The 22,984-nt window shown below is 53.4% G+C and overlaps 10 protein-coding genes across 10 annotated transcripts; 8 read left to right on the top strand and 2 right to left on the bottom strand.

Annotated features, from left to right (window-relative positions):
• Positions 1 to 172: 172 nt before the first annotated feature.
• On the top strand, positions 173 to 4,287 carry SEPMUDRAFT_150653 (Zn-dependent exopeptidase). The gene is made up of 3 exons (XM_016906315.1): positions 173 to 951; positions 1,030 to 3,332; positions 3,389 to 4,287. Exons 1-2 carry the CDS (start codon positions 351 to 353, stop codon positions 1,584 to 1,586), a joined length of 1,158 nt encoding a protein of 385 aa, XP_016758727.1. The 5' UTR covers positions 173 to 350; the 3' UTR covers positions 1,587 to 3,332; positions 3,389 to 4,287.
• Positions 3,076 to 4,067, top strand: SEPMUDRAFT_109890 (uncharacterized protein; the record flags this gene model as incomplete). The annotated part of the gene is made up of 2 exons (XM_016900814.1): positions 3,076 to 3,332; positions 3,389 to 4,067. The coding sequence occupies 2 exons, from the start codon at positions 3,076 to 3,078 to the stop codon at positions 4,065 to 4,067; spliced, it is 936 nt and encodes a 311-aa protein (XP_016758728.1).
• A 1,051-nt stretch (positions 4,288 to 5,338) lies between the features above and the next one.
• SEPMUDRAFT_150652 (Na_Ca_ex-domain-containing protein) lies at positions 5,339 to 7,394 on the top strand. Its single transcript, XM_016906314.1, has 2 exons — positions 5,339 to 6,295; positions 6,353 to 7,394. Exons 1-2 carry the CDS (start codon positions 5,596 to 5,598, stop codon positions 7,228 to 7,230), a joined length of 1,578 nt encoding a protein of 525 aa, XP_016758726.1. The 5' UTR covers positions 5,339 to 5,595; the 3' UTR covers positions 7,231 to 7,394.
• Positions 7,395 to 7,598: 204 nt separating this feature from the next.
• Positions 7,599 to 9,127, top strand: SEPMUDRAFT_150651 (uncharacterized protein). The gene is made up of 3 exons (XM_016906313.1): positions 7,599 to 7,980; positions 8,114 to 8,632; positions 8,686 to 9,127. The coding sequence occupies exons 1-3, from the start codon at positions 7,771 to 7,773 to the stop codon at positions 8,746 to 8,748; spliced, it is 792 nt and encodes a 263-aa protein (XP_016758725.1). The 5' UTR covers positions 7,599 to 7,770; the 3' UTR covers positions 8,749 to 9,127.
• Positions 9,128 to 9,370: 243 nt separating this feature from the next.
• Positions 9,371 to 9,923, top strand: SEPMUDRAFT_89843 (uncharacterized protein; the record flags this gene model as incomplete). The annotated part of the gene is made up of 2 exons (XM_016910511.1): positions 9,371 to 9,536; positions 9,678 to 9,923. Coding segments are annotated over 2 exons (411 nt in total), but the record flags the coding sequence as incomplete, so codon positions are not given.
• A 2,428-nt stretch (positions 9,924 to 12,351) lies between these two features.
• On the top strand, positions 12,352 to 14,462 carry SEPMUDRAFT_150650 (uncharacterized protein). Its single transcript, XM_016906312.1, has 4 exons — positions 12,352 to 12,897; positions 13,154 to 13,231; positions 13,302 to 13,475; positions 13,533 to 14,462. Exons 1-4 carry the CDS (start codon positions 12,702 to 12,704, stop codon positions 14,084 to 14,086), a joined length of 1,002 nt encoding a protein of 333 aa, XP_016758723.1. The 5' UTR covers positions 12,352 to 12,701; the 3' UTR covers positions 14,087 to 14,462.
• A 46-nt stretch (positions 14,463 to 14,508) lies between these two features.
• SEPMUDRAFT_150648 (vacuolar ATPase assembly integral membrane protein VMA21) lies at positions 14,509 to 15,322 on the bottom strand. Its single transcript, XM_016906311.1, has 3 exons — positions 15,166 to 15,322; positions 15,007 to 15,098; positions 14,509 to 14,940 (listed from the first exon to the last, which is right to left on the bottom strand). The coding sequence occupies exons 1-3, from the start codon at positions 15,270 to 15,272 to the stop codon at positions 14,807 to 14,809; spliced, it is 333 nt and encodes a 110-aa protein (XP_016758722.1). The 5' UTR covers positions 15,273 to 15,322; the 3' UTR covers positions 14,509 to 14,806.
• Positions 15,323 to 16,493: 1,171 nt separating this feature from the next.
• Positions 16,494 to 21,753, top strand: SEPMUDRAFT_127274 (SNF2_N-domain-containing protein). Its single transcript, XM_016902141.1, has 4 exons — positions 16,494 to 20,124; positions 20,270 to 21,043; positions 21,105 to 21,269; positions 21,348 to 21,753. The coding sequence occupies exon 1, from the start codon at positions 16,544 to 16,546 to the stop codon at positions 19,607 to 19,609; it is 3,066 nt and encodes a 1,021-aa protein (XP_016758720.1). The 5' UTR covers positions 16,494 to 16,543; the 3' UTR covers positions 19,610 to 20,124; positions 20,270 to 21,043; positions 21,105 to 21,269; positions 21,348 to 21,753.
• On the bottom strand, positions 20,997 to 21,515 carry SEPMUDRAFT_48538 (PWI domain-containing protein; the record flags this gene model as incomplete). Its single annotated transcript, XM_016909072.1, has 2 exons — positions 20,997 to 21,269; positions 21,348 to 21,515. 2 exons carry the CDS (start codon positions 21,513 to 21,515, stop codon positions 20,997 to 20,999), a joined length of 441 nt encoding a protein of 146 aa, XP_016758721.1.
• A 188-nt stretch (positions 21,754 to 21,941) lies between the features above and the next one.
• SEPMUDRAFT_150647 (uncharacterized protein) lies at positions 21,942 to 22,898 on the top strand. The gene is made up of 2 exons (XM_016906310.1): positions 21,942 to 22,066; positions 22,134 to 22,898. Exons 1-2 carry the CDS (start codon positions 22,007 to 22,009, stop codon positions 22,353 to 22,355), a joined length of 282 nt encoding a protein of 93 aa, XP_016758719.1. The 5' UTR covers positions 21,942 to 22,006; the 3' UTR covers positions 22,356 to 22,898.
• Positions 22,899 to 22,984: the final 86 nt, after the last annotated feature.

Below are 22,984 nucleotides of genomic sequence, written 5' to 3'. Positions count from 1 at the left end.
AAAAGGCGGTTGGTGCCTCAGGCGTAAACAAACAGAACGTGTCTGCGCCGTGTCCACTCTTCGCGTTGGGATGACGACAGTCGGGCGATCGCTCAGGTCCCGTCACAGGTACCTGTTTCTGTTCTAGTAGGAGGTAGAGGATGCGACGCGTATCGATAGAACTACATTACTACAGGTATACGACATCGTGAACACCGTGAACTGGAGCTGCCCTGCCCTGTTCCTGCGAACCTTACCTTACCATTCTTGTTGGCTGGGAACCTTCATCATCACCACACGTCCACACCCGCACATACACCAACCCCAGCGCTTTACGAATTCGTCCACGACCGCTCACTAGAACCACCAATATGAAGCTCTCATCGGTAATTCTAGCAGCATCGTCTGCCTCAGCTGTCTCCATCCCCACCTTTAGCGACCTCTACACTGGCATCCTCCAGCAGACGCCATTCACCAGTGGCGAGAAGTACCTGATCGAGCTCTCGCCATCCGATCGAAGATGGGTGTCCGAGGACGAGAAGTGGGCGCTCAGACGTGATGGCATTCGCTTCTTCGATGTCACGGATCATCAGGATGCGGGTGTGTCGACCTTTACGAGCAAGAACAAGGTCACATATCCCAAGAAACCTGCCCAAAACGAGACAGTCTCGGAGCTGCTCAAGAGCTTGGATCAGAAGAATATGCGGAAGCATCTCGAAACCTTTACTAGCTTTCACACCCGATACTATAAAAGCGACTACGGCAGACAGTCTTCCGAGTGGCTGTTCGATCAGGTCAATCAGACTCTCAGTGCCGCAGGGCCTGTCGGTATCGTTCAATACTTCAAGCACCCTTGGGGACAAAACAGCATCATCGCTACGTTGCCGGGGAAAAGCGAGAAGACGGTGGTGATCGGAGCGCATCAGGATAGCATCAATTTGTTCCTACCGTCTATTCTGGGAGCGCCCGGAGGTAAGTCTCACGGGCACGACCCGTCGTGCGAGACACATGGTGAGTCATGGTGACATGTTCATTGCTAACCGTTCCCAGCCGACGACGACGGTAGTGGGACTGTAACTATCCTCGAGGCACTTCGCGTGATCTTGCAGGACGACGATATCGCGCATGGTAGAGCCAAGAATACCTTGGAGTTCCATTGGTACAGTGCTGAAGAAGGTGGGTTGCTTGGCTCGCAAGCGATCTTCAGTGCATACGAGAAGCAGGGTCGAGATGTCAAGGCAATGTTACAGCAAGACATGACGGGATATACTCATGGCACCAAAGAGGCGGGTGAGCCTGAATCGGTCGGCGTGATCACCGACTTCGTCGATCCTGCCCTCACCGAATTCATCAAGAAGGTCGTCTCAACATACTGCACGATCCCGTACGTTGAGACCAAGTGCGGTTATGCTTGCTCGGATCATGCATCTGCCAGCAAAGCTGGTTATCCGTCTGCCTTTGTGATTGAGTCGGACTTTCAATACTCGGACAAGAAAATCCATACCACGGAAGACAAAATTGACTACCTCGACTTCGACCACATGTTGCAGCATGCGCGCTTGACACTAGGACTGGCCTATGAGCTTGCGTTCGCCGCTTTCGATTAGCGTACCTAGGTATCATCAGGACTGTGCGAAGATATCTCCTGCAGGACCGCGAACGTTCATGTATGCAACATCAGTCACACGGGGGAGGGTGGCAAAAGAGTTGTCGCATTCTTGAACGTCTTCTTGCAGATGTATTGGCTCCAAGATTGGACTGGCTATGTATAGACAAGACGATTATCGATTTCTTTTTTTTTCGAAGTGGTAAAGAAAGTGGTACGAAAGGCATGCAATGATCGGCATACTTATCATTCCGAGACTGCGGACCAGGTGGACCATTCTGGGGTTTGTGGGTATGCAATCGAGAGACCCACCATCAAAACCTGTCAAACTGATCGGATTGCACGTGCTGTGCGTGTTCTCCGCATTCTAATCGTTTTGTCTGCCATCTTGAGGCCCTTGAGATCTCATTCCATCCAGCACTGCATACCGATTTGGAAAGGCTGCTTCCAATGTGTGCGCTCTAGTTGCTGGTACTGACGTTTCAGCTTTCTTGCTGCGTCCATGCGTTGGCACTTGGCAATATCAGGTCATTCCACTGACCAAGAGAGCACTGTCGCTTGCCCAGTATCGAATGCTTCTAGCGGCTCGTACATGCAGCTAGAAAAACGTTGTGCGAGGGATTCTCGTCTGCATGCGCGTCTATTGGAGTTGCATCGCATTGCGCCCGCCGCCTGCCCCAACCACATCTTCAGTGACGGATGACAGCGAGAGAAGTCTTCCCATTGTCAATAGGCATGCGATAGGAGCACAGCGTGATTTGATTCATGCGGTGCTGGACCATGCTGCAAGGAGGGAGGCCTTTCGACAGCCACCGCATGCAGAGATCCGGAGCGTCTCACATAGATTTCTTGCTATCAGCCTCACACGACCATCATGGGTGCGCCGGTCCATAGGGGCGATGCCAAGGTGGAAGAGGAGGCAGTGTTGATACCGTCGGAAGACTGAGTGTCCGAAAGGAGGAACAGCATTAGACGGTAGTGGTCGACCGATCGGCTGCTCTCGTGGTTGAGGGAGGTCTTGCGCGTTGGCAAGCACACTCGCGAGCCACACCTTCCCTCCAGAAGCGGCGCGCTAGAGGCGTGCCTGCATTCACTCGATTTAAGCGATTCTAAAAGTGGCTGTTGATAGTCCGTTCGTTACAGCGTCGCACAGCACTGGAAGTTTTGGCCGGACTGCTATAACTCGATCCACTACCTCGTGTGCTCTACCACCCGGCCACACTCTTCGCAGCACAGCCTTATTGGCCTCCTCTGGACACAAGCATCAACGACTGGTGCTCGAGCTGCAACTTCCCGCGCGTGGACAGGACGCGAGGCACACATAAGAAGGCGCCAGCTTCACATACCTCCCGACCCCAAGACATTCACAAGCCTTCCAGCCACTGGCCAAGGCCAACGAACGCATCTGGTCTTCCAGCGTACACATATCAACCCTCCGCGCCTGGTATTGACTCACATTCGTTTCACAAGCCCGCCTTCACTCCACAGCCATGCTGTTCCTCGCTCTACCTTCGCTTTTCGCCGCTCTGAGCTATGCTCTTCCTCAGGAGGCGGCCTGTGCTACCATCACCAAGCAGATCATTGTGCCGACCAGAACTGCAACATACTGGTCCACTGCGATCGTGACTGTCTCTCCGACCACGGCTAAGAACCTGGGAATTTTCACGCTCATCACCACCATCTCGGACACGACCACCGTCCAGACCTTGACCAGTACGACGACCTCGTGTGCGGCGAGTGGTACTGTGTGAGTATACATTGGAGCCACTACCACCTGGAAGAGGGCTAACCATCACGGTCTAGCTTTGTACCGGTATCGACAACTACCGTGTACGGTAAATCGAACTTTGCCAAACGCCAGCTCGGCCTGAATCCACGACAATATGCGGACTGTACCACGACAGTCACTTCCTACACCACGTACGGCCAGACCTACACATGGGCTCCAGCTGGAGAGACGGCCACCTTCTACGACTACTCCGCCTTTTCCCAGACCACCGTGACCAGCGTCAAGACTGGCGGTAGAGCATTTGCCATTGCCACCTCGATGGTAACCAAGCCCGTCACCTGTGGAACCCAGACCATTACCCAGAAAGGCCAAACATCGACTGTGACTCTGGACCCAAAATGCTCGCCGAGCTCGATGATTAGCCAGTACAACGACTACGGCATTTCGTACCTATCAGATACCCCATCAGCTGGTGCGACGTGGAAGACGAGCACGACTGATGCTTCACAATGCTGCCAGCTGTGTGCGACATCTTGGCAGTGTGCCTCGTCTGCGTGGGACATTCGTAGTGGCGAGTGCAGGTTGGAATTCCCTGTTACGTGGAACACTGGCGATCTGAACTGCGGCAATGGCCTGCTCGCATACTACGATGCTGGCCCAGCTAATCCAATGGCCCCCGGTACTGGATGGTACATTGCAAAGCTTTGCGGCGACGCGACCTTTGGTGCTGCACAGCCAGACGATGGCTCATAGAGCCGTCCGGGCATCATATGATGATGACTTCTTCGTCTCTTTCTGGGCTCAAGGTAATGATATGGATGGCAGGAACAGCGCTGCAGATCGTCAGCAAAATGTTGAACGGAGCATGTCTTAGTTCTACTTGACTTGTATCAGCAACTCATGTATATACACTGTACGACTGACGAGTGATGGCGTTGTGACGGGGCGCATAGCAGCAAGTACCAAATATACGAATGGTTCTTCCATCGTGATGTTCCAAGCTTTCCAAGAACGTGCTTACCTGAGCTTACTTTGCTGACCTAGGGACCTTACTGTACCACAAGCATAAGGTAGTTACCTTACCTCTCCTACCTTACAGGCACCTCCTAGTCCGGCCTTGACCTCGTGGAGGCAGGACAGGCTCTGGAGGCTCGTCATGGCCAGTGGCGCACGAGATTCTTGTACTTACATTACCTCTACCTTACTGGAGCCTGTGCTGCGCAAACAGGCGTACGCTGACAGCTGACAACCGACCCCAGTAATGCCAGCAAACGACTGAACACATCACCCGTGGGCCGTGTGCACTTCCTTGATTTGTTGATGATCATAGGAGGTAGCTCTGGGGGGGCTTCTGCACGATGTGGTCACTCCAGCGGTGCGCAAAACAAAACATAGGAGGTGTGCGCTTGCACGAAGCTAGAGTCTCGTCGCCTCCTCCCGTCACTTAGGCCCTATAGTTGGCTAGGGCTAGGGTACACGAAGATACCCTTTATATGTATCCTCCTCTATCCTCCTCCTATATAAAGCCAGCCTCTCTTCTCGCGACCATAACTCAGCTCGGCAGGCAAGTACCGTATCAGTGCTGTGTGTTAAGTGTTTCTGTCCAGCGGAGCCGGCGGGTGCAACAGCGATCTCACACCACCTCGACGCCTCAGGATGGTGAGCAGGACAGGACAGGGTAGTGAGGCGCCTCCGTGAAATTGGCTTCGCAGATCTTTAAACACGTTGTCCTACGGCTGGCGTCCGCTATCCACAGTGACACAGTCCTAACTACTTGGCGGGCAAGAAACAAGGACAGGCATCATGTTTCCGTCGATTTGCAAAGCATGTACACACTACTTCTACGTACCAGCCAGGTAAGGTAGGTAGACGAGCTTCCACCTCATCCTCATCGCCTGCCATTTGCTATTCCATTCAGCTGAGAGCACCTCGCGCTTTCCTCCATTATTGTTTGTGGTCAGAGCTATCCTGGCGCACTTGCTTCATCTCGCGTGTACATCGGCGGGATAAGCCACCTTTTGAAATCGCTCATCTCAGCCCCCGTTCGCGTATCAATGCCGGTGTGTCGCAGTCTGGTCGCCTATAAAACCCACCCTCACCAACCACCTGATCATCATCCTCTTCCCTGGCCGGCGGACGGCTCTCCTTTTAGTCTCCTACGGTACCGCGAGACCACCACAGCAAACACCAAGCTTGCTACCTCCTACACGTTCCCTCCTAGCCTTGCCAAGTGCCAACGACCCAAGCTTCACCAAGCTCGCACCCAGCCTGCACCTCCGTTATGACGAGCCGCCCAAAGCCCGATCGACAAGAGTCGACTGCGAGGTACCACAGACACGAACATCATCACCTCAACCATAGCATCAGCTGGAATAAGCGCGCTAGGGTATTCAAGCGAAAGCACATTGGTCCTGTGAATGATGGAGTGGGCGATGGCACTGGACACGAGACCTCACACAACGAGAAACAAGCCCGTGGAAGTGGCCAGAGCCAGTTGCCCATGTACAACTCGGATGGCCACAGAGTGAATCATGCGGGCCATAAAGTCACCAAGGGCATACAACCTGACGGAGAGAGTGGGAGAAGCTGGTTCCATCCTCTGAAGTTCCTGAAAATCATCTGGACGAGCTCTTGCACGGCGAGTAAGTGGACCAATGTGCTCTGGCCATTCACCATTGCCGCTATCGTGCTTTACTTCTCTCACGGCCCACCGGTATGGATATTTGCCACTTCATACATTGGCATGATCCCTGCTGCAAATCTGGTTGGATTCGCTGGTCAGGAATTGGCCAGGAAGATTCCCAAGGTGGCCGGCGTGCTGCTGGAAACTACGTTCGGCAGTATCGTTGAGATTATCCTGTTTATGGTTTTGCTCGTGCAAGGCAAAAACTCCGTAGCGGCGGGCGCGGACAACCCTAACGTGCCTGTCATTCGAGCTGCCATTCTGGGGTCGATCCTGGCCAACTTGTTGATGTGTCTTGGTGAGTTGATCAAAGAAGATGATGAAGAAGTTCACTTTCTGACTAATTACTTCTCAGGACTCTGCTTCTTCGTCGGAGGTATATTTCACCCTCAGCAGACGTTCCATGAAGCTATCTCCGAAGTGGGTTCTAATCTGATGCTCGTCGCGGCAATGGGCCTCATCATACCGACAATTTACTACTCCTCGCTCATCAATTCCCGCCCTGAGATCACGAGCGAAATTCTGACCAACACGGCAAGGCTTTCGCGAGCAGCGGCCATTATTCTACTCATCGCCTTCTGTATCTACGTATGGTTCCAAGCACGCAGCCACCACGGCTTGTACGAAGACATTCTGGAAGCGGACGAGGAGCGTGATCACGATAGGCACAGGGATCTCGCCAAACCGAAGCTTACCTTGACCGAGAGCATCATCGCTCTCTTGATCGCTCTGATGTTCGTCAGCTTCATGGCTGTGTTCCTGGTCAAGGAGATTCATTACATTGTGGAAAGAGGAGTGTCTGACGCCTTTGTCGGCCTCATCCTGGTGCCCTTGGTGGAGAAAGCAGCCGAGCACATCACCGCTATTGATGAAGCTTACGACAATCAGATGAACTTTGCTCTGAGCCACGTACTGGGTGCAAGTATTCAAACGGCACTGCTTAATGCCCCACTGGTGGTTCTTGTCGGCTGGGGGATCGGTAGCGATATGAGCCTGAACTTTGAGATATTCGATGCCATAGTGCTCATCCTGGCCGTCATCGTGGTCGGAAATTTCCTTAGGGATGAAAAGTCCGATTATCTCGAGGGCGCGCTTTGTGTCATGGTGTACGCACTGATCGCTGTTGGGGCATTTTACTACCCTGATCCCAAAGCAGCGGAGGGAGGCGAGGCGAGTGGTACAGCGAGCGAGGAGGTGGTTCAGGAAGCAGTTCGTAGACTGATGTTTTCTTGACTGTGAAGAAGTGACGGCCTGGCAAGTGATTGGCATAGCGTGGAATTTGAGCTGGTCTTGAATTTGAGCGATGGAGTTTGCAGCGATTTATTAGTGATTGATTCTCCTGACTCCGGAAATACTATCTATGTTACTTCTGAATGTATCGGCTTGCCTATATGTACCCATGTCTCGTGGCGAATCTCGAATTGTTGTCTATATATGTACCTTGTAGGTAAGGTAGTCTTGCACATGAAAGAAAGTACCGGAGACGCTAGTGAAATATGAGGCGCCAGTTGCGCCACACTGGATATCCTTGTCAGGAACGCGCTCTTAGCTCTTGCTGTGCGGCTGTGCCTGTGTGCGCTCATCAGACCTGCGACTTCCCGTACGGCGACACCGACAACAGGAATACTCGTTTATACGAATCTGCTTCCTGCTCTGGATTCAACAGCACCAGAGTAGTACACCTTCGTGCGAACATATCGATCACCCCGTCGCAAAGCAACCGACGCACGCCTGACACACTGCGCACGACGTCCACCACGCTCTCCGCCCACGATGCGTTCTTCTACTCTTCTCCCGGTGATTACCACCCTTGCAGCGACAGTGCTGGCAGACGTCAAATTCACATCGCCTGCTCCTGGCGCTTCAATACCAGCCGGGACATTGACGGTGAAGTGGGAAGAGTCTGGAGATACGCCGAAAATCAGTGACTTGAGCACGTATACGCTCCAGCTGATGGTTGGAGGAAACACTGATGCTTCTTCGGTATGTGCTGCTGTAAAGCCGGAAGGGCATGGACCGGAGAAATAGGGCTGGGAGATTGAAGACGAAGGGGCGATAAGAATGCTTTGCTTCCAGGCAGAACGGCCCATAGCATCATGCTGATTGCTGTTCGCAGGTGGGACTCCTATCGCTGTCCACTAAGGGTAGTCATGCGCAAGGAACAACAGCACAGGGCACAGTACCAGCCAACATCGCTGGCACGCTCAAAAATGGATTTTATTTGAAGATGATATCGACAGCAAAGGAGGGTGGCACAGTTACCAATTTCTCAGGACGATTCAGTATAGAAGGACTCACGGGAACCACAGCAGCGAATGCCGTAACGGGTGCGCAAGCAGTAACTGGCACAGATGGACCGGATACGATTGACAACGTCGCCAACGACGCAGCAGCAGCAGCTCCTGCCGCAGGTGCAGGCGACGACATGTATGGTATTGCGTATGCAGACCAGAGCGGGCTTACAAAGTACGCACCGATGCAAGGCGTCCCTCCGACCAAGATCACAGCCCAGAATTTTTCACCCAAGTATCCAACGAGCAGTGTCTCCATAGCCACTACGTGGTTACCAAAGCCAACAGTACAGACGACCATGACACAAACACAGACTTTCTCCGTCAGCAGCATGGAAAACACAGTAAGTGGCACCTTGTTATATGTATCCCGCACATTTCTGAGATGAGGGCACAGGCGGCACCCCAAGCAGGGCCATCGGGAGACATGCAGAAGTTCCTGAATAGATGGAAGGACTAGGAGCATCCAGCAGACTACACAGCTCCATTCACTACTGCAGATCGTTCTGTACCTTGGGGCCTACCGCAGCGTCGCCTGACTTGGCTGACTTGGCTCATTCCCGCTCACCGCGTTCGTCGGCCGGGGCTTTGATGGCCTTCGGTTGAATTTCATGGGTTGGACTGCGTTCTGGTGCCATGGAGTTCGTCTTTGGCATGATGTAGAGCATGTTGATTTGCGGTTCGATCCTCGACGGTGCAATCAGCAGATGGTTGATCGGATTGACGGGGTGTGGGAGTTACCAGCAGCATTGCTAGCGTTTGTTGTATCAGCAGGCCAGATACCACCACTCCTATAGCAGTATTATGAGAGCATGATAATGAAGGATTCGAACTCCCGAGTTGCTTATATGTACTGTTGAGTCTTGTTTGGTCTCTTCTTTCGATTCGACGTGCCCGCCAAGACTCGAGCAGAAGTTCCAAAAAAGAATATTCTGGTAGGGTAATAAGGTACATGTATGCCTGGGGCCCTGAAAGGCTGAAACACAATCTCACACGACCCAACGTAACAACCAACACACTCTCACACGGGCAGACACACACAAGCACACATACAAAACACCACACCAAACACCACTACAAGCATGCCGTCCACTCACATCTCCACGTACCATTGCATCTGCAGCGAAGTGCTATTCGCAAGCACCCGTCCCCTGACCGAATTCGCCACACGCCAAAGCGACTCCGCGGCCATTTGCACGATTATCAGCAACAGTAATAATAGTAGTAGTAATAGTAATAATAATCACAGTAGTAATTCCGCCGGAAAAGAAGAAGAAAAAGAAGAAGGAAAGGAAGGAGAAGAAACGAAAACGAAGAGCAACAGCAACAACAACAACAGTATTCTTCTCAGCAACGCTATTGCGATTGAACGAAAAGAAAAAGGAAAAGAAAAAGAAGAGGATTTCCCATGCTTGATACTCAAACTCGATGATGGGTTTGAAAAACGTTATCCTGTGCAATGTCCTCGCTGTGGAGTGTGTTTTGCATATCAGTTGGATGGGAGTCAGTGGGTGGAAGATGGAAATGAAAATGAAAAGGAAAAGGAAAAGGATGATGATGTGAGGAGGACGGGGAGGAGATGTGATGTTTTGTATGTGTTGAGGGAGGGGTTGGTGAGGACGGAGGACGTTATTGTTGGAGGGGGAGGGGATGGTTCATGATTGTTATTATCGTGATGATGATGAGGGAAGGGAGGAGAGAGAGGGAGGGAGGGAGGGAGAGCTGGAGGGATTGAGGCGGAGATGTGGAGGCGCGTTGCGATCGCTTTACATTTTGGTGGGTTTTACCTTGTGAAAGCAGCCCGCGAGGAGTGCCACTGCACCAGCTTCGAAAAAATCATACAATATCTAGGAGATACCTCCTAGCCGAACAGAAGCAGCAATCTTTTCACGCCACCTCCTAAAGGGTACGAGGCCAGCCATGATGAAGAAAAGTGAGGCTTCGAGAACCTTTTTGCTCGCTGGGGGGTCTCATTGAAAAGCTGGGGGAGGGGTGCCGAAGCAAGCAAGAAAAAAAAGTAAGAATCGAAAAACGTGGTGCCGTGCTGAGATTGAGAAGCAGTGAGAACCCTCCACAGCTGAACAAAATACATGTACCTACCTAAAATTAAAACAGAGAATGCTGTTGTCTGTGGCGACTGCATATGCAACTTAATCAGGAACCTTGTGGATGGCGTGGCGGTGCGCTCTGTGCTGTTTGCGGATGCGGATGCGGGTGCGGATGTACGACAGCACAGCATAGCACAGCACAGCACAGCGCAGCACAGCACAGCACAACACAACACTTTTGGCTTAGGTATAATGCTACAGTTTCCGAGGAGGCGGTCTCAGGATGAATTACAGTTAAAACAGCATTGTATATGAGGTAGAGAGGTAGGGAGGGAGGGAGGGAGAGTTTGATCGCAAAAGATGGAAAAAGTCTGTATGTTGTTGTCCCCATTATAGGTACCTTTCGTTTCTATACCTCCTACCTCCTAGTGTACTGTACTGTAGATGGAGGTGTGCAGGCTAGTAGAAACTAGAGCGCCGTCTAATCCATCTCGTCAGACAGGTTTGCCTCGTAGGAGGTAGGAGGTAAGAGGTCACTACATGATCGGCAGGCGGACGGGCGTCACTTCACCCGGCGGAGGCAGTTGGCGGCATACATAAGCACTCTCTTCTCTTCACAAAAACAACGTGTAACGACGTCGGGCCACGATGATACCTTATTCTGAAACGCGTCGGCAACGGGATTTTTGCAAGGGGCGGTCATAGACGACATCGGACACGTTTTGTGAATGAGTATAGATCCCTGATAGTTCTCACTGGGCTGGAGAGCTTTTTCCTTTGAGTTCAACGCTTGTCTCTGGAGTCTGCAGGAAAAGTAAAAAGGCCAAAAAATCAAAAAGTAAAAAGAAAGACGGGCTACTGCGCCACGATGATACCACTTAGTAGGTACATGTACCTACTACCTTACCTCCTACTAGGGTATGTGCACGGGCGGGCAACATCGTCATTCTTTTGTTCTCGGGTGGAAAACAACGGGTGGTGGAAGTCTCGTCTCACACTCTCGGGCTGTCTTCATCATGTAGAACGACAATGGCAATGTTGCACATACCCGACATAGGCTTGGGCTTTGGGCTCCCCGCCACCCACGCGAACGGAAGTAGAACAAGGCAGTCGTAGTCCACGGAATGTTGCAGTGACTAGGCACTGACAGCGGGCATTCCAGATTTCCTGATGGTCTGATACTGATGCCATCATGTCCACGAGGCGTTCAACGGCCGCCGGTTCGCCGGGAAGAGTCAGCGGAAGATGCCAATGGTGGTGATGACTAGGCAGCGTGGGGTCGCAGCGGGGAGGAGGATGTCCGTAGTCATACCTTAGGATGATTACATGTAGGTACGGTAGATTAGGTAGGTAAGGTAGGCATATTGCTTGGCGTCGTCGTATGCTGTGAATACCTGAAGCCTGAAGGTGTATGTAGCTACTCGGGAGGTGTGTGATGAGAGTGCTGGTATGGGCCAGATGTCACGCATAGGCGGGCATGGATTGGCGAGGATGATGGTATTCATAATGGATTGGTGCGAGTCTGCTCAAGAACAGCTAAGGTTGTTGGACGAGACCATCTCAGAGTTAGAGAGCAAGGAATGGTACACCAAGACCGGCCGGCCTGCATTGTCCGCAGCAAAAAGTCAAACAAGCATCGAATCAAAGGTCAGCACTCACAGTAGCCGCGTAGCTTCCCTCGTCAGCTCCCGCAAGTTTACGAGCTGCTTCCTCTCTTCCCGAATACGTACGCCGCCTATTTGTGCTTGACTGCTTCCAAGTTGTTGGCGTTGGCGTTTGGCGTCGCGACTTGCGTGCGAGCGTGCGTGTACAGAGTAGATACAAGAGTACATGTACCTACTAATGTACCTCCCTCCTACCATACTACATGTACCGACACGTGCTCAGCCAAGCCTGCCAGCCGCATTGTCCTTGCACTTGCAACTTGCCCGCCAACCGCCTTTCCCTTCCCTTCCCTTCGCAGACAGCAGATAGGTACCTAGCTGAGAGCTCGTCCATCTTCTTCCATCCTCCGCCCTCTCATCCTCATCGTCGCTTCGTTCGCATCGTTCATCACTTTGTCCATTATTGCCCATTGATCGTTTGTCGCTCGTTTGTGCAGCCACCAATCTCGCCCTCACCAGCGCACATACCACTCTCGTCCCATACCACACCCCGCCCACACCTTATCGTGCTGCCGCCGACTCGTCTGCTCCACTCTTGGGTCCCCACCAGCCACAGCCACACACAGACACACACACAACCCACGCACCCACGCGCTCAATCTACTGTACAGTAGTAGTACTGTCGCAGTAGTAGCAACATCTTCTCAACGACCGCCGAGATCGCCCTCGCAACTCCCGCCGCCGTCGTCGTTGCCGCCGTTATGGAGCAGGCCCCAGCTCCGCAGACACCGTCGGCGCGTTCGCGTGGCTTCTCGTTTCGTAGCGACCGGAGTGCAGGCTCGCGGCAGAAAGAGGAGATCACTGAGAGTCCCAGGGACAAGGAGAGGCAGTCTCAGATCTGGAAATCTACTAGCAAGGCCAATCCCAACGCTGCCCTTAGAGACTTGGAGCCTGCAGGTATGTCCTAGCCAAATGCCGTGACCAGCCTCTTTTTCTTCCTCTTTACACTGCTGCTTGCTCTGCGCGCGCGACTGCTATTCTTCTCCACTACCTGATCTACTGTACTATTGATTGTCGGTGCTTCTCTGCCCGCCACTCTGTCGCTGTCCCTCACCACCACCACCACCACCACCACTTTCTCCTCCACCACCACCACACATGGCTCTCCTCACGTCGTCCTCGACTCCCGACGTTCTCGCTAATCCCCCGCCAGTCAATGCGATCTTGGAGGAGAGCACTCTATCGTCCCTCCGCACCCAGCAACACCGGGACGTCAATGGCAATCTCATCAGTAGGCGACCTCTCGACATACCACACTCTATCCATCCCACAACCCAGACTGACATTTCCTGTTCTTGTAGCTGATCCGGACTTGTCCAACCCGACACGACCGCGAATGGAACGACCCTTAGACACCATCCGATCGTTCGAGGCAGCAATTGATTCGGGATACAAGAGGCGCTCGACCTACGGGCGCTCCGAATCCTACAACGAGCCGGGAAGTTTCGCTCAGTCGAGGAGGAACAGCGCATATGGTGAGTTCACTGCTCCCACTGCCAAGCGACGATCCCTTGCCAACCGCATATCCATAGGCTACAGCGCTCCTCCTCAAAATCGATATTTAAATTCCAACGCGGGAGGATACTATGGCGGACGAGGCGCAGACGGGTACGGGCCAGGTCCGGGTAGGCCTTCGTTTGGCGCGCCTCGCATGCAGTCAGAGCCGTACATGCAACGGCCATATCCCCCACACCATGGCTATCATCAGTCACAGGATACAATGGCAACCGGAGTGACGAATGGTTCAGACAGTACGGGACCATGGGCGAACAGTACAGACCCCAGCAGCGAGAATAGCTCAATCGACAAGAATTACCCGTCCAACGGCTTTGGTCAGAACGGCCATCCACCGAACGGGCATGGCCCCGGATCATCAGGACCGATACCCGAGGACGGCGCGTATCCGATGAAGCACGGAGGTGCTGTACAGCCACCAGCGGGCGCACGTCGACCCATTCCTCTCGGCAACTCGGGCAGCTCCAGCCAAATTCCTACTACAGGATCCTTGCCCACGCAAAAGAGATCCGAGCCCGAAAAACGCAAAGGCCGGCTGTCTCGCATGTTCAGCAAGAAAGGCAGAGACTAGAAAGGAAGGGGGGCGCGCGCGACAGGTTGTGCACGAAAGAGAATCTGGGCCAGTTTCCTTGGGAGTCTCGAATAACACGCTTCGTTGCACATAATTTGTAATGAATAATGCAGTCATGGGGGAATGAAGTTGAGCTCTTGTTCTTTTGACCCGTCTGGGTCCTTTTCCAGGGTGGTGTTTGTGGAGCATATCTCGGTCAGGGCTTGCTTGGGAAGAACAAGAAAAGAAGATAGATCCGCTGCTTGGCTACGAACACTGACGACGTTGAGCATGGGTTGGGGTGGTCAGGTATCTTGGAACCACTCTCGTCCCCACGTCAGAATAGAACAGATGCTGGGCGGGGGGAAGAGCTCAAAATGATTGACACACTTCCCACGGATTCCACAACTACCTGCCACATTACTGTCTGTCATCACTGTCACGCCCCTTCGCACAGTGCAGCTCGTTAACTAGTGACATCGGTGAAGCTTGTTACTTAGCTATTGACCTCGTAGGAGGTGGAGGTAGGTAGCTCCATCGTTCGGCAAGCAGTGCATGCGGCACTTGGCTCCAGAGCCACAGGTTGCACATCCCTACTACCTCCTACTGTAATGACGATGGAGCTATAGCGCCGTGCGTGATGCTCTCTTATTCGAGGAGCTATGAGGCACCCCATATGATATTGCGCCTTGTGCGAAAACCTCCACCTGGTCTTGGAGTGCTGAGTTTCTTAAGTAATCATCATCGTGACTTCTTCTCCTCTTCGATAGCAGCTTCACGTTCCGACTTGTCGTCATTGAAAGCCACGACCACATAGCCAATCAGGACTACGTTGGCCACCAGCGCTGCCAACCCTCCCGCGTAAGTAGAGTTGCCTAGTCTCGTCAGTGATGAATGGTCCTTTTTTGGACGTCTTTCGTGCTAAATCGAGGAGGACACACCTCCAAATAGCAAATTGACAGAGAGAAAGTAGCTGCCGATGGGGAACGTGATCATGGCGAAGGTGAAGCCGAGTAGTTTGTATATCACGGATCTATTGCGATACCTCCTCCTTTAGTCTCTTCAAAAAAAAAGGTGGCGATGCGAGGAATGCAACGTACGCGGGCACCGCAGGACTAATGTTCGACTTGACATCTGGACTGAGAGTAGTGTCATCTTCGTTGAGCGGTGTCTTTGCGGCGGAGGTGTTGACTCTTCTTGTTGCCATAGTCGATGTTTGTTCGTGTTCGTGTCAATGGAAAGGGTGCGGTCTGTCGTCGTCCCAATGTTTGATGCCTGCCTGAGGGCAAAGGAGGTAACGTGAGGTCGCCGAAAAAGGGAAGTCTAGAAATACTATTAGGGCTGCCGCTTTCAGCTTGCACACTTCTTCACTACACACCCTCCACCCACTTTCCACTTCCCACCCCACATCGGTCGTGAGATTTCGGGCGGTCGTTTGCAGTTCTTGCAGTGAGAAGTGTAGCAGCACCGCCATCCCAGCGCACTTCCGACATTACCTTAACCTTGGGTGCGAGACGGCGCGCGTTCTGCTGATTCCGCTCACGCATCGCGCATGTCCCCCAACTACGCTGCCGCATCGGTAGCACGTAACACGCTCCACGAGTAACACGCCCCGAGGTAGACGAGATCATGGCAGATCGTTTCGATCCCATTACCGATGGCACTCCCGCTAAGAGACGGAAACTGAACGAAAACAACAATGGCAAACCGTGGGATGGCAATGAAGACGGTGGAGAGGAACTCACGGCAGACGATTTTCATACCGCAGCCACGCTACCATTGCCGCAACAGAGGAAGGAGCTGAACTACACGCCGACACAATTCCACTCGGACTTGAGCGCCTCCTCCGTGAACCGACCGTCCTCACACTCGTCGTTCACCACACAGCCTACGCAGCCCGTTCGCGATGCGACTCAACCCACACAACCACTACAGGCGGAGGTGCAAGTGCAATGCTCTTCGCCCGCAGCACCCTCTTCTTCGCCACAGCGCCCGGCGCCACAGCCCATACGCAACCCTTTGACGTTCCCGCAAGGCGGGCGCCCAGGAGGTTTGCTCGCCAGCGCAATGGCGCCCCCAGGTACAGCTTTTCGGCGGCCAGTGAACGCTGCGGAGCAGAGTCGAACAGATCCTGCCGACGATAGTGACGATGATCCACCCGTACGGCATGAGCCTGCGTCCCAACCATCGCAACAGTTTCATTCTGGTCTCAAAGCCACTGACTTTAAGAGAGCTGGTGCTCGTCTGCCCTCCTCGCCAAGTCAGGCGCAACGCATACAGGAGTCGCCACGTGCAAACTCGAGTGCCTCAAGTGTTCTCAACTCGAACCAAACAACGCCTTTTATGTCTATGCTCAATTCGTTTACACACAAACCTGCCACGCATGCACCCCCCACGCCACTTGGATATCAGCAGCGGCCTGCGTATGATTCTGCCAGCGCGTATGGCAGCTCCGGTAGATTGCCAAGACCTCAACAGATGCCTAGACAGATGTATGCACCTCCCGCCTGTCCGATGCAGCCAAACTACCCCGGCCAGCAGTTTCAACCTCAGCATCATGTTGCCCGCGCAACGCCAGGGGCCGCTCCAATGGCGCCGATGTATCATCAACCGCTATATCGCAGTGCTCTTGAGATTCCGGATTGGAATCTGAGGCAGAAAGTGGAGAATATGCTGGCGACACTGGGCAATAACATCACCGTGATGGGGTGTTTGCGGGCTCTGGAAAAGAGTCGCGGTGATCAGACCTTGGCCATGACATGGCTCGTTGATCAAGCGGAGCGCAGCACTCCCTCGGCGGATGAGTTGGGGACCCAAAGTCCTATACAGAGAAGGGGAATCGCTCAAAACGTGTCACAGGGCTACAGTGGCCAGTCCTCGCAACCGGCACGCCCTACTGCAAAGCAAGATATCAGAGCAAAGCAGACGATTGCCGAGAAGTATCGTGCTCCAGCAAACCGGAAGCCGTTGCGTGTCATTCATGATGACGATGATAGCGACGACGAGGACGTCGTCCCTCGAGGTCGAGGTGGTGGTGGTAAAGCTGCCCTGTCGAGTCCACCCTCGTCACCTCCGCCCCAAGTACGCGTGCGACCAGGTCGTTTGGCCAAGAAGCGGGCCGCGATTGTGATATCTGACGACGAAGATGATGAATTTGGTATGGGAAGAGCAGATGCGAGCGATGAGTCTGACGCAGACCTGCAACGAGTGGAAGCACCTGAGGTGTCAGAAGACGTGCAGGAGATGCGCGAAGAGAGAGTGCTAAAACTACTGAACGAATCCACAGTGGCAGACCTTGCTGAGATTACAGCCAAGCCATTGGACAACATCCGATTTGTCCTGGATCACCGACCATTCGACGATCTTGACGAAGTCCGTGCGATTGTACAAGAAAGCTTGACCAAGGCTGGAAAGAAGTCGAAGAAGACGAAAGCGCTAGGCGAGCAGCTTGTTGAAGAATGCATCGAAGTGATGTCCGGATACGATGCTGTTGATGAACTTGTCGTCAAGTGTGAGAAACTTTCCGGCCCGCTGCAAGAGGCGCTCAAGGCATGGGGCGTTGGCGACGTCAAGGATGGCGAACTACAAATAATGAGCTTGGATGAATCCCACGATTCTGGCATCGGCACGCCCGCCAGCTCTGTCGCAGAGGATGTTCCTTTGAATGGTACGAAGACAAAGCGCAAGGGAAAGTTCCTCGCACAACCGGAGAACATGAGCAAGGATGTTACCATGAAGGACTACCAGTTAGTCGGTCTGAACTGGCTGCATATGCTCTACACGAAGAGAATATCGTGTATTCTTGCTGACGACATGGGCCTGGGGAAAACGGCGCAAATTATCTCGTACTTGGCACAGTTGCAGCTGGAGCAGGTAGATGGTGTCCATCTCATCATCGTCCCCGGCTCCACGCTGGAAAATTGGCTACGCGAGTTCGAGAAATTCGCGCCCGACATGGTCGTGCGGCCATACTACGGTCTGCAAGCCGAACGTGGACAACTACAAGAGCAGCTCGAGGCAGAACGTAACACGATTGATGCCATTGTTACCACTTACGACATGGCAGTGAAGCAAGATGACAACAAGTTCCTCCGCAAGTTTGGCCCTTTCGCAGTCTGCGTCTACGACGAGGCGCACATGCTGCGCAACCCGAACTCGGATCGGTACACACAACTGACCCGAATCGGTGCAGATCACAAGGTCTTGTTGACGGGCACGCCGCTGCAGAACAATCTGCAGGAACTCATCGCAATACTGGCGTTCATCATGCCCGAAATGTTCCACGAGAAGCGCGATGATCTGAACTTCCTATTCAAGCACAAAGCGACGACGAAGGACACATCGTCAGCTGCACTGCTGTCCAACGAACGCGTGGCACGAGCTCGTAGCATGATGACGCCCTTCATCCTCCGTCGCAAGAAGCAGCAGGTGCTGGATCTGCCGAAGAAAGACTCTCGTGTAGAGTACTGCGAAATGACCGACACACAAGCAAACTACTACGCCGATCTGGTTGAGGAAGCGCAGCGGGTCTTTGCAGAGAAAGCTGCGCCTGGGGCCAAGAGAAATGCTGCCACAAACAAAGCGTCCTCGAACATCATTATGGCTCTTCGCAAGGCTGCGATTCACCCGCTCTTATCCAAACGAATCTTCGATGACAAGAAGCTCGATAAGCTGGTCACAGCTTTAACCAAATCTGACGAATTCGGCAGCAACCCTCCGGACAAGATCAGAGCTTACCTTGACGGTACTGCAGCACAATGCCTCAAGGGCGGAGACTTTGGTCTGCATAAGTTTTGTGCCGATCCCGCGCGCTCGTATCTACACAAGCGCTTCGCACTGAAGAAGCAAGAGTGGATGGATGCCGGAAAGGTGGTAAAGTTCAAGGAGCTGATCCAATCCTACGTCGAGAATGGCGATCGCACCTTGGTCTTTTCACAGTTTACCACACTTATGGATATTCTTGAGGAAGTCCTCGAGACGCTGAATATCAAGTTCTTGAGACTGGATGGCTCGACAAATATGGCCGATCGTCAGGATATGATTGATAAGTTCTACACAGACGAGACGATCCCCGTGTTCATGTTGTCCACCCGCGCTGGTGGCGCAGGCATCAACTTGGCTGCTGCCAACAAGGTCATCATCTTTGACTCGGGCTTTAACCCGCAGGACGACATCCAAGCCGAAAATCGTGCTCATCGCGTAGGACAAACACGCGAGGTCGAGGTGGTCCGTCTCGTTACCAAAGGCACTATCGAGGAGCAGATTCACGCCCTCGGGGAATCCAAGTTGGCGCTCGATGAGCGCGTTGCGGGCGAAGGAGCGAGTGTGGCAGATGAGAAACAAGCTGATAAGGCGGGTCAACAGATGGTCGAAGACATGTTTGTACAGAAGCTCAAGAAAGAAGACGGCAAGGACACGGTCGAAGCGGAAGTCGCTGTGAAAGAAGGAGATGTCAAGACTAACGGTGATGACTTGAAGGACACGTTCAAGAAGGGCCTGGAGGGAGAAGGCTTGAAAGTCGCTTCCAAGCAGGCACAATTTTGAATGATGATGACCCGCGAGATGGATGGTAGGCAAGGATATGTCGGCTACGCCGAGCATGTGGATCGGTGGCTTGGTATGTAAAACACTGTCGCCAGAATCATGTCTTGCCCAAGCAACTACCTATGTAGTTCGCAGTCTTCCATGCGGTCCATGAAATGATTCATGAAAGGGCATACAACTTTGTAATCTTCCATGCGGTCCATGATATGATTCATGAAGGGCATACAACGTGGTCTTGCTCGTCATGTCGCCTGCTATCGTCTCTCCCCCGGCATTCTCACTGGGGCTTGCATAAACCATTATTACCTGTACCCACGACCACTCATCGCTGCATCAAATTCGTGTGAGCATGCCATCTGAATCACCTGCCTGTGAAAGCACCTGCTTCAGCTGCCTGGCGCCACGCTATCGTTGCGAAGGGCACCCCGCCGTTGTGCTTCCTGTTTAGCCGCGTTGAGTCTTGCCTCCAGAGCTTCCTTGGAAATGGCAAGCCCGCTGGGCAGCGCGCGTGAACGCTGGGGTATCACACGTTGATTAGCGGGGACTGCTTGGAACGTGGGAACGTCAGGAAGTGTGGCTTGCGTTCCAAGAAACTTTTCGATGCGATATATCTTATGCTATGCGTTACGTGTGCGTTTTGGGAAAGGATCAGTCCATTACCTCATTTCTGGTTCCACCGTTGACTTTCGACGGTGTGATACGGGCGCTTGAGGCCCCCTCACCTGGAGCGTCGCTCTGCCATGAGCCTTCTCGGCTCAGGCGGGGGTAGTTCTTCGATCGACCTCGATCAGTAATGAGGTCTGATGGTGGCGACAACCTACCCGTGTGTTTCGATGCGGAGAGAGATCGGCGACGTGGTGGTGAATGCGATGATGATGAAGTCGTGCGACGGTGACGCCTGTTTGGTGGTGAGCGAGAGTCACCATCATAAGAAGGAGACCGCCGGCGTCTGCGTGGTGCAGGTGAAGGTGAGCGCTTTCTCGCACGGCGATCCTCATCGTCTCTACTAGCTGCTCTCCGCCTTTTCGGAGATGGGGACCGCGGGGCATCCGAGCTTGAGTATCTCCGCCTGCGACGTCTCGGTGGAGATGGCGAGCGCGATGGCGATCGGCCGTAGGATGGGGAGCGGCGGCGGCGTTGAGTGCTATAGTCCCCTCCATCACGACCTCGTCCCCGAGCTCCAGGTACGTAACGGTCTGCGGCTGAAGCGCGTGGTGGACTGCGACGTCTTGGTGGTGGCGATCGAGAATCGCGTGAAGGTCGACGTTCATAAGAACGATCCCGTTGACGTTCTCTGCCTCCTCGACCTCCTCGACCACGATAGCTACGATCGCGTTCGCGGAGGCGTGCCAGCTCTCGTTCGCGCTCTCGTTCGCGCTCACGCTCGTCAATCTCTCGCTGTCTGGCTTCTTCGCGTGCCTTGTCTTCGGCTAGCTGCATCACATGTCAGCTTTTCCCTGTTCTCTGCTCTCTTGTCTGCTCGGTCTGCTCGTACTCTTTCTTGAATGAGCTCAAACTTCTTCGCCTCGAGCAACTCTTGCGGGATGCCCTTTGGATCGGACTGTGCACTGAGCAGCAGCTTCCATAATTGGCGACAAAAGGGCGCAGCATCTTTGTCGAGGAAACCAGAGATGTCAGTCTGTATCTGTTTGATGTTGGGCTGCGACACCAGTCAGCCAGCATGATCGCGAACAGAAGAAGGGCATTGTCGCAAACGCAGACGGGAGAGGCCACTCACAAACTTGCCCGACTCGAGAAAGGTGAACATCATTTCGGTCACCACGTCGTCGTCGCTATTGAGAATCCTCGTGATCTCGTCCGACACCCACTTCTTAATCACCGGCAGGTTGACCTTTGAGATGTTAACTTTCTTGCTGAACTCTTCGGGCCACTTGGTGTTACGCATCGCACGCGCATCAGCGCCTGTTTGGAGCGCTGCCGACATGGTCGCAGAGAGTCCGGGGTCTGCGTCGGTCCCCGGACGAGCGTCGACAGCACCAGTTGCGAGGACAGGACAGGAGGCGAGGAGTGGGTAGTGGTGTGGCGAGGTGAGGGGAAGTGAAGTGAAGGTTGTCCAATGCCACTGCCTGAGGAGGAGTAGCAGCGAACTTCTGTCTGGTCAACAGTCGACAGCTCCAGTGAACTTTAGGTAAGTAAGTGTAAGTAAGTTCGTCACTTTAGCACTAGAACTATAACTACGAAGGGAAGCCCCGACGGACCGAACCTTGCGCTAGACCCAGAGTCGGGCAGTTCTCGGAGGATGTACTAGGTAGTACAGGCCCCCCACTAGTTCATAGTGCGGGCAGTGTTGAGTGACCCGGTAGTGATACAACGAGCCTGTCGCTGCGAGTCCACGAGTCCGAGACCCCATCTTCATCAAATATAACTCCCTACACCATGGGCAAAGAGGTGAAAGTGTCCGATCTGTTCGCCGCGCTGCAGCAATTGCAGGCCACCGTAAGATCTTCTCCTCGTGTCTACGCCCAAGGTACCTCTGCCTTCTCCATACTGATTCTGTCGACAGGACTCGGAGGCTGCTCTGGCCCTCGTCACCGCCCGACCCGACTTGAGACCTGCTGCCAGGAATGGGGCAGAGACAGGCAATGAGGATGATCCTGATTTGAACCGAGCAAAGGATCTGCTCCACCTGCATCAGTCTGTCAAGCTCGCTCATCCGGACGCGCAACCGGACGCGGCTTTGAAGCAGGCACGCGCCGATGTCGCCAAAGTATTGTCTGAGGTGTAGAGTCCATGTCAAGCATGTATCGGCCATCCAGTTAGCGCGGTTCGTTATACTGCCGGTGGGAGCCGCCTCTTAGGAGGTACAAATGGCAACGAGCACGCGCAAAGAGCGAACCAAGTACCATCCTCTTCACCTGGAACCACCGGGAAAGCCCTTCTCTCGGTCTAGTGTTGAGACTCACGGCAGAGTGTGACGGACCGTGACCATGCGGGCGGTCCCCATCGGTCTGGGGCCTCTACTCTTGCGATACTGTACTTCATATGCCACACAGAGCCGAGAGATCTCCAAACAGCATTGTGCGATCCGCCGTTGCTGCTGCTGTCGACGTTGGGAGGTGACGAGATCAACCACTCCGTGCGTGGAATGCAGGCGCCATAGGGTCATCAAAATGTCCAGGCAATAGCTATTCTATACAAGATTATATGCCTGCATTAATGAGAGAGAGTACCACCGTGGAACATGGGGAGTAATGGAGAGCAATGTGAGGACTTGAAGTAGGTAGCATGTAGCAGGCATAATGCATATCGGATGAGATCCTTCTGGATGATTTTTACCTAACCTGACCTGCTTTGCCTGATCTCATATTCTACTGTCGTCTCGAGCATATCGAGCGCATATTCATAGCGATGTTC

The sequence above is a fragment of the Sphaerulina musiva genome (genome assembly GCF_000320565.1).
Source record: "Sphaerulina musiva SO2202 unplaced genomic scaffold SEPMUscaffold_8, whole genome shotgun sequence".
Taxonomy (NCBI): Eukaryota; Fungi; Ascomycota; class Dothideomycetes; order Mycosphaerellales; family Mycosphaerellaceae; genus Sphaerulina; species Sphaerulina musiva.
This window is presented reverse-complemented; position numbering and strand designations above follow the sequence as displayed.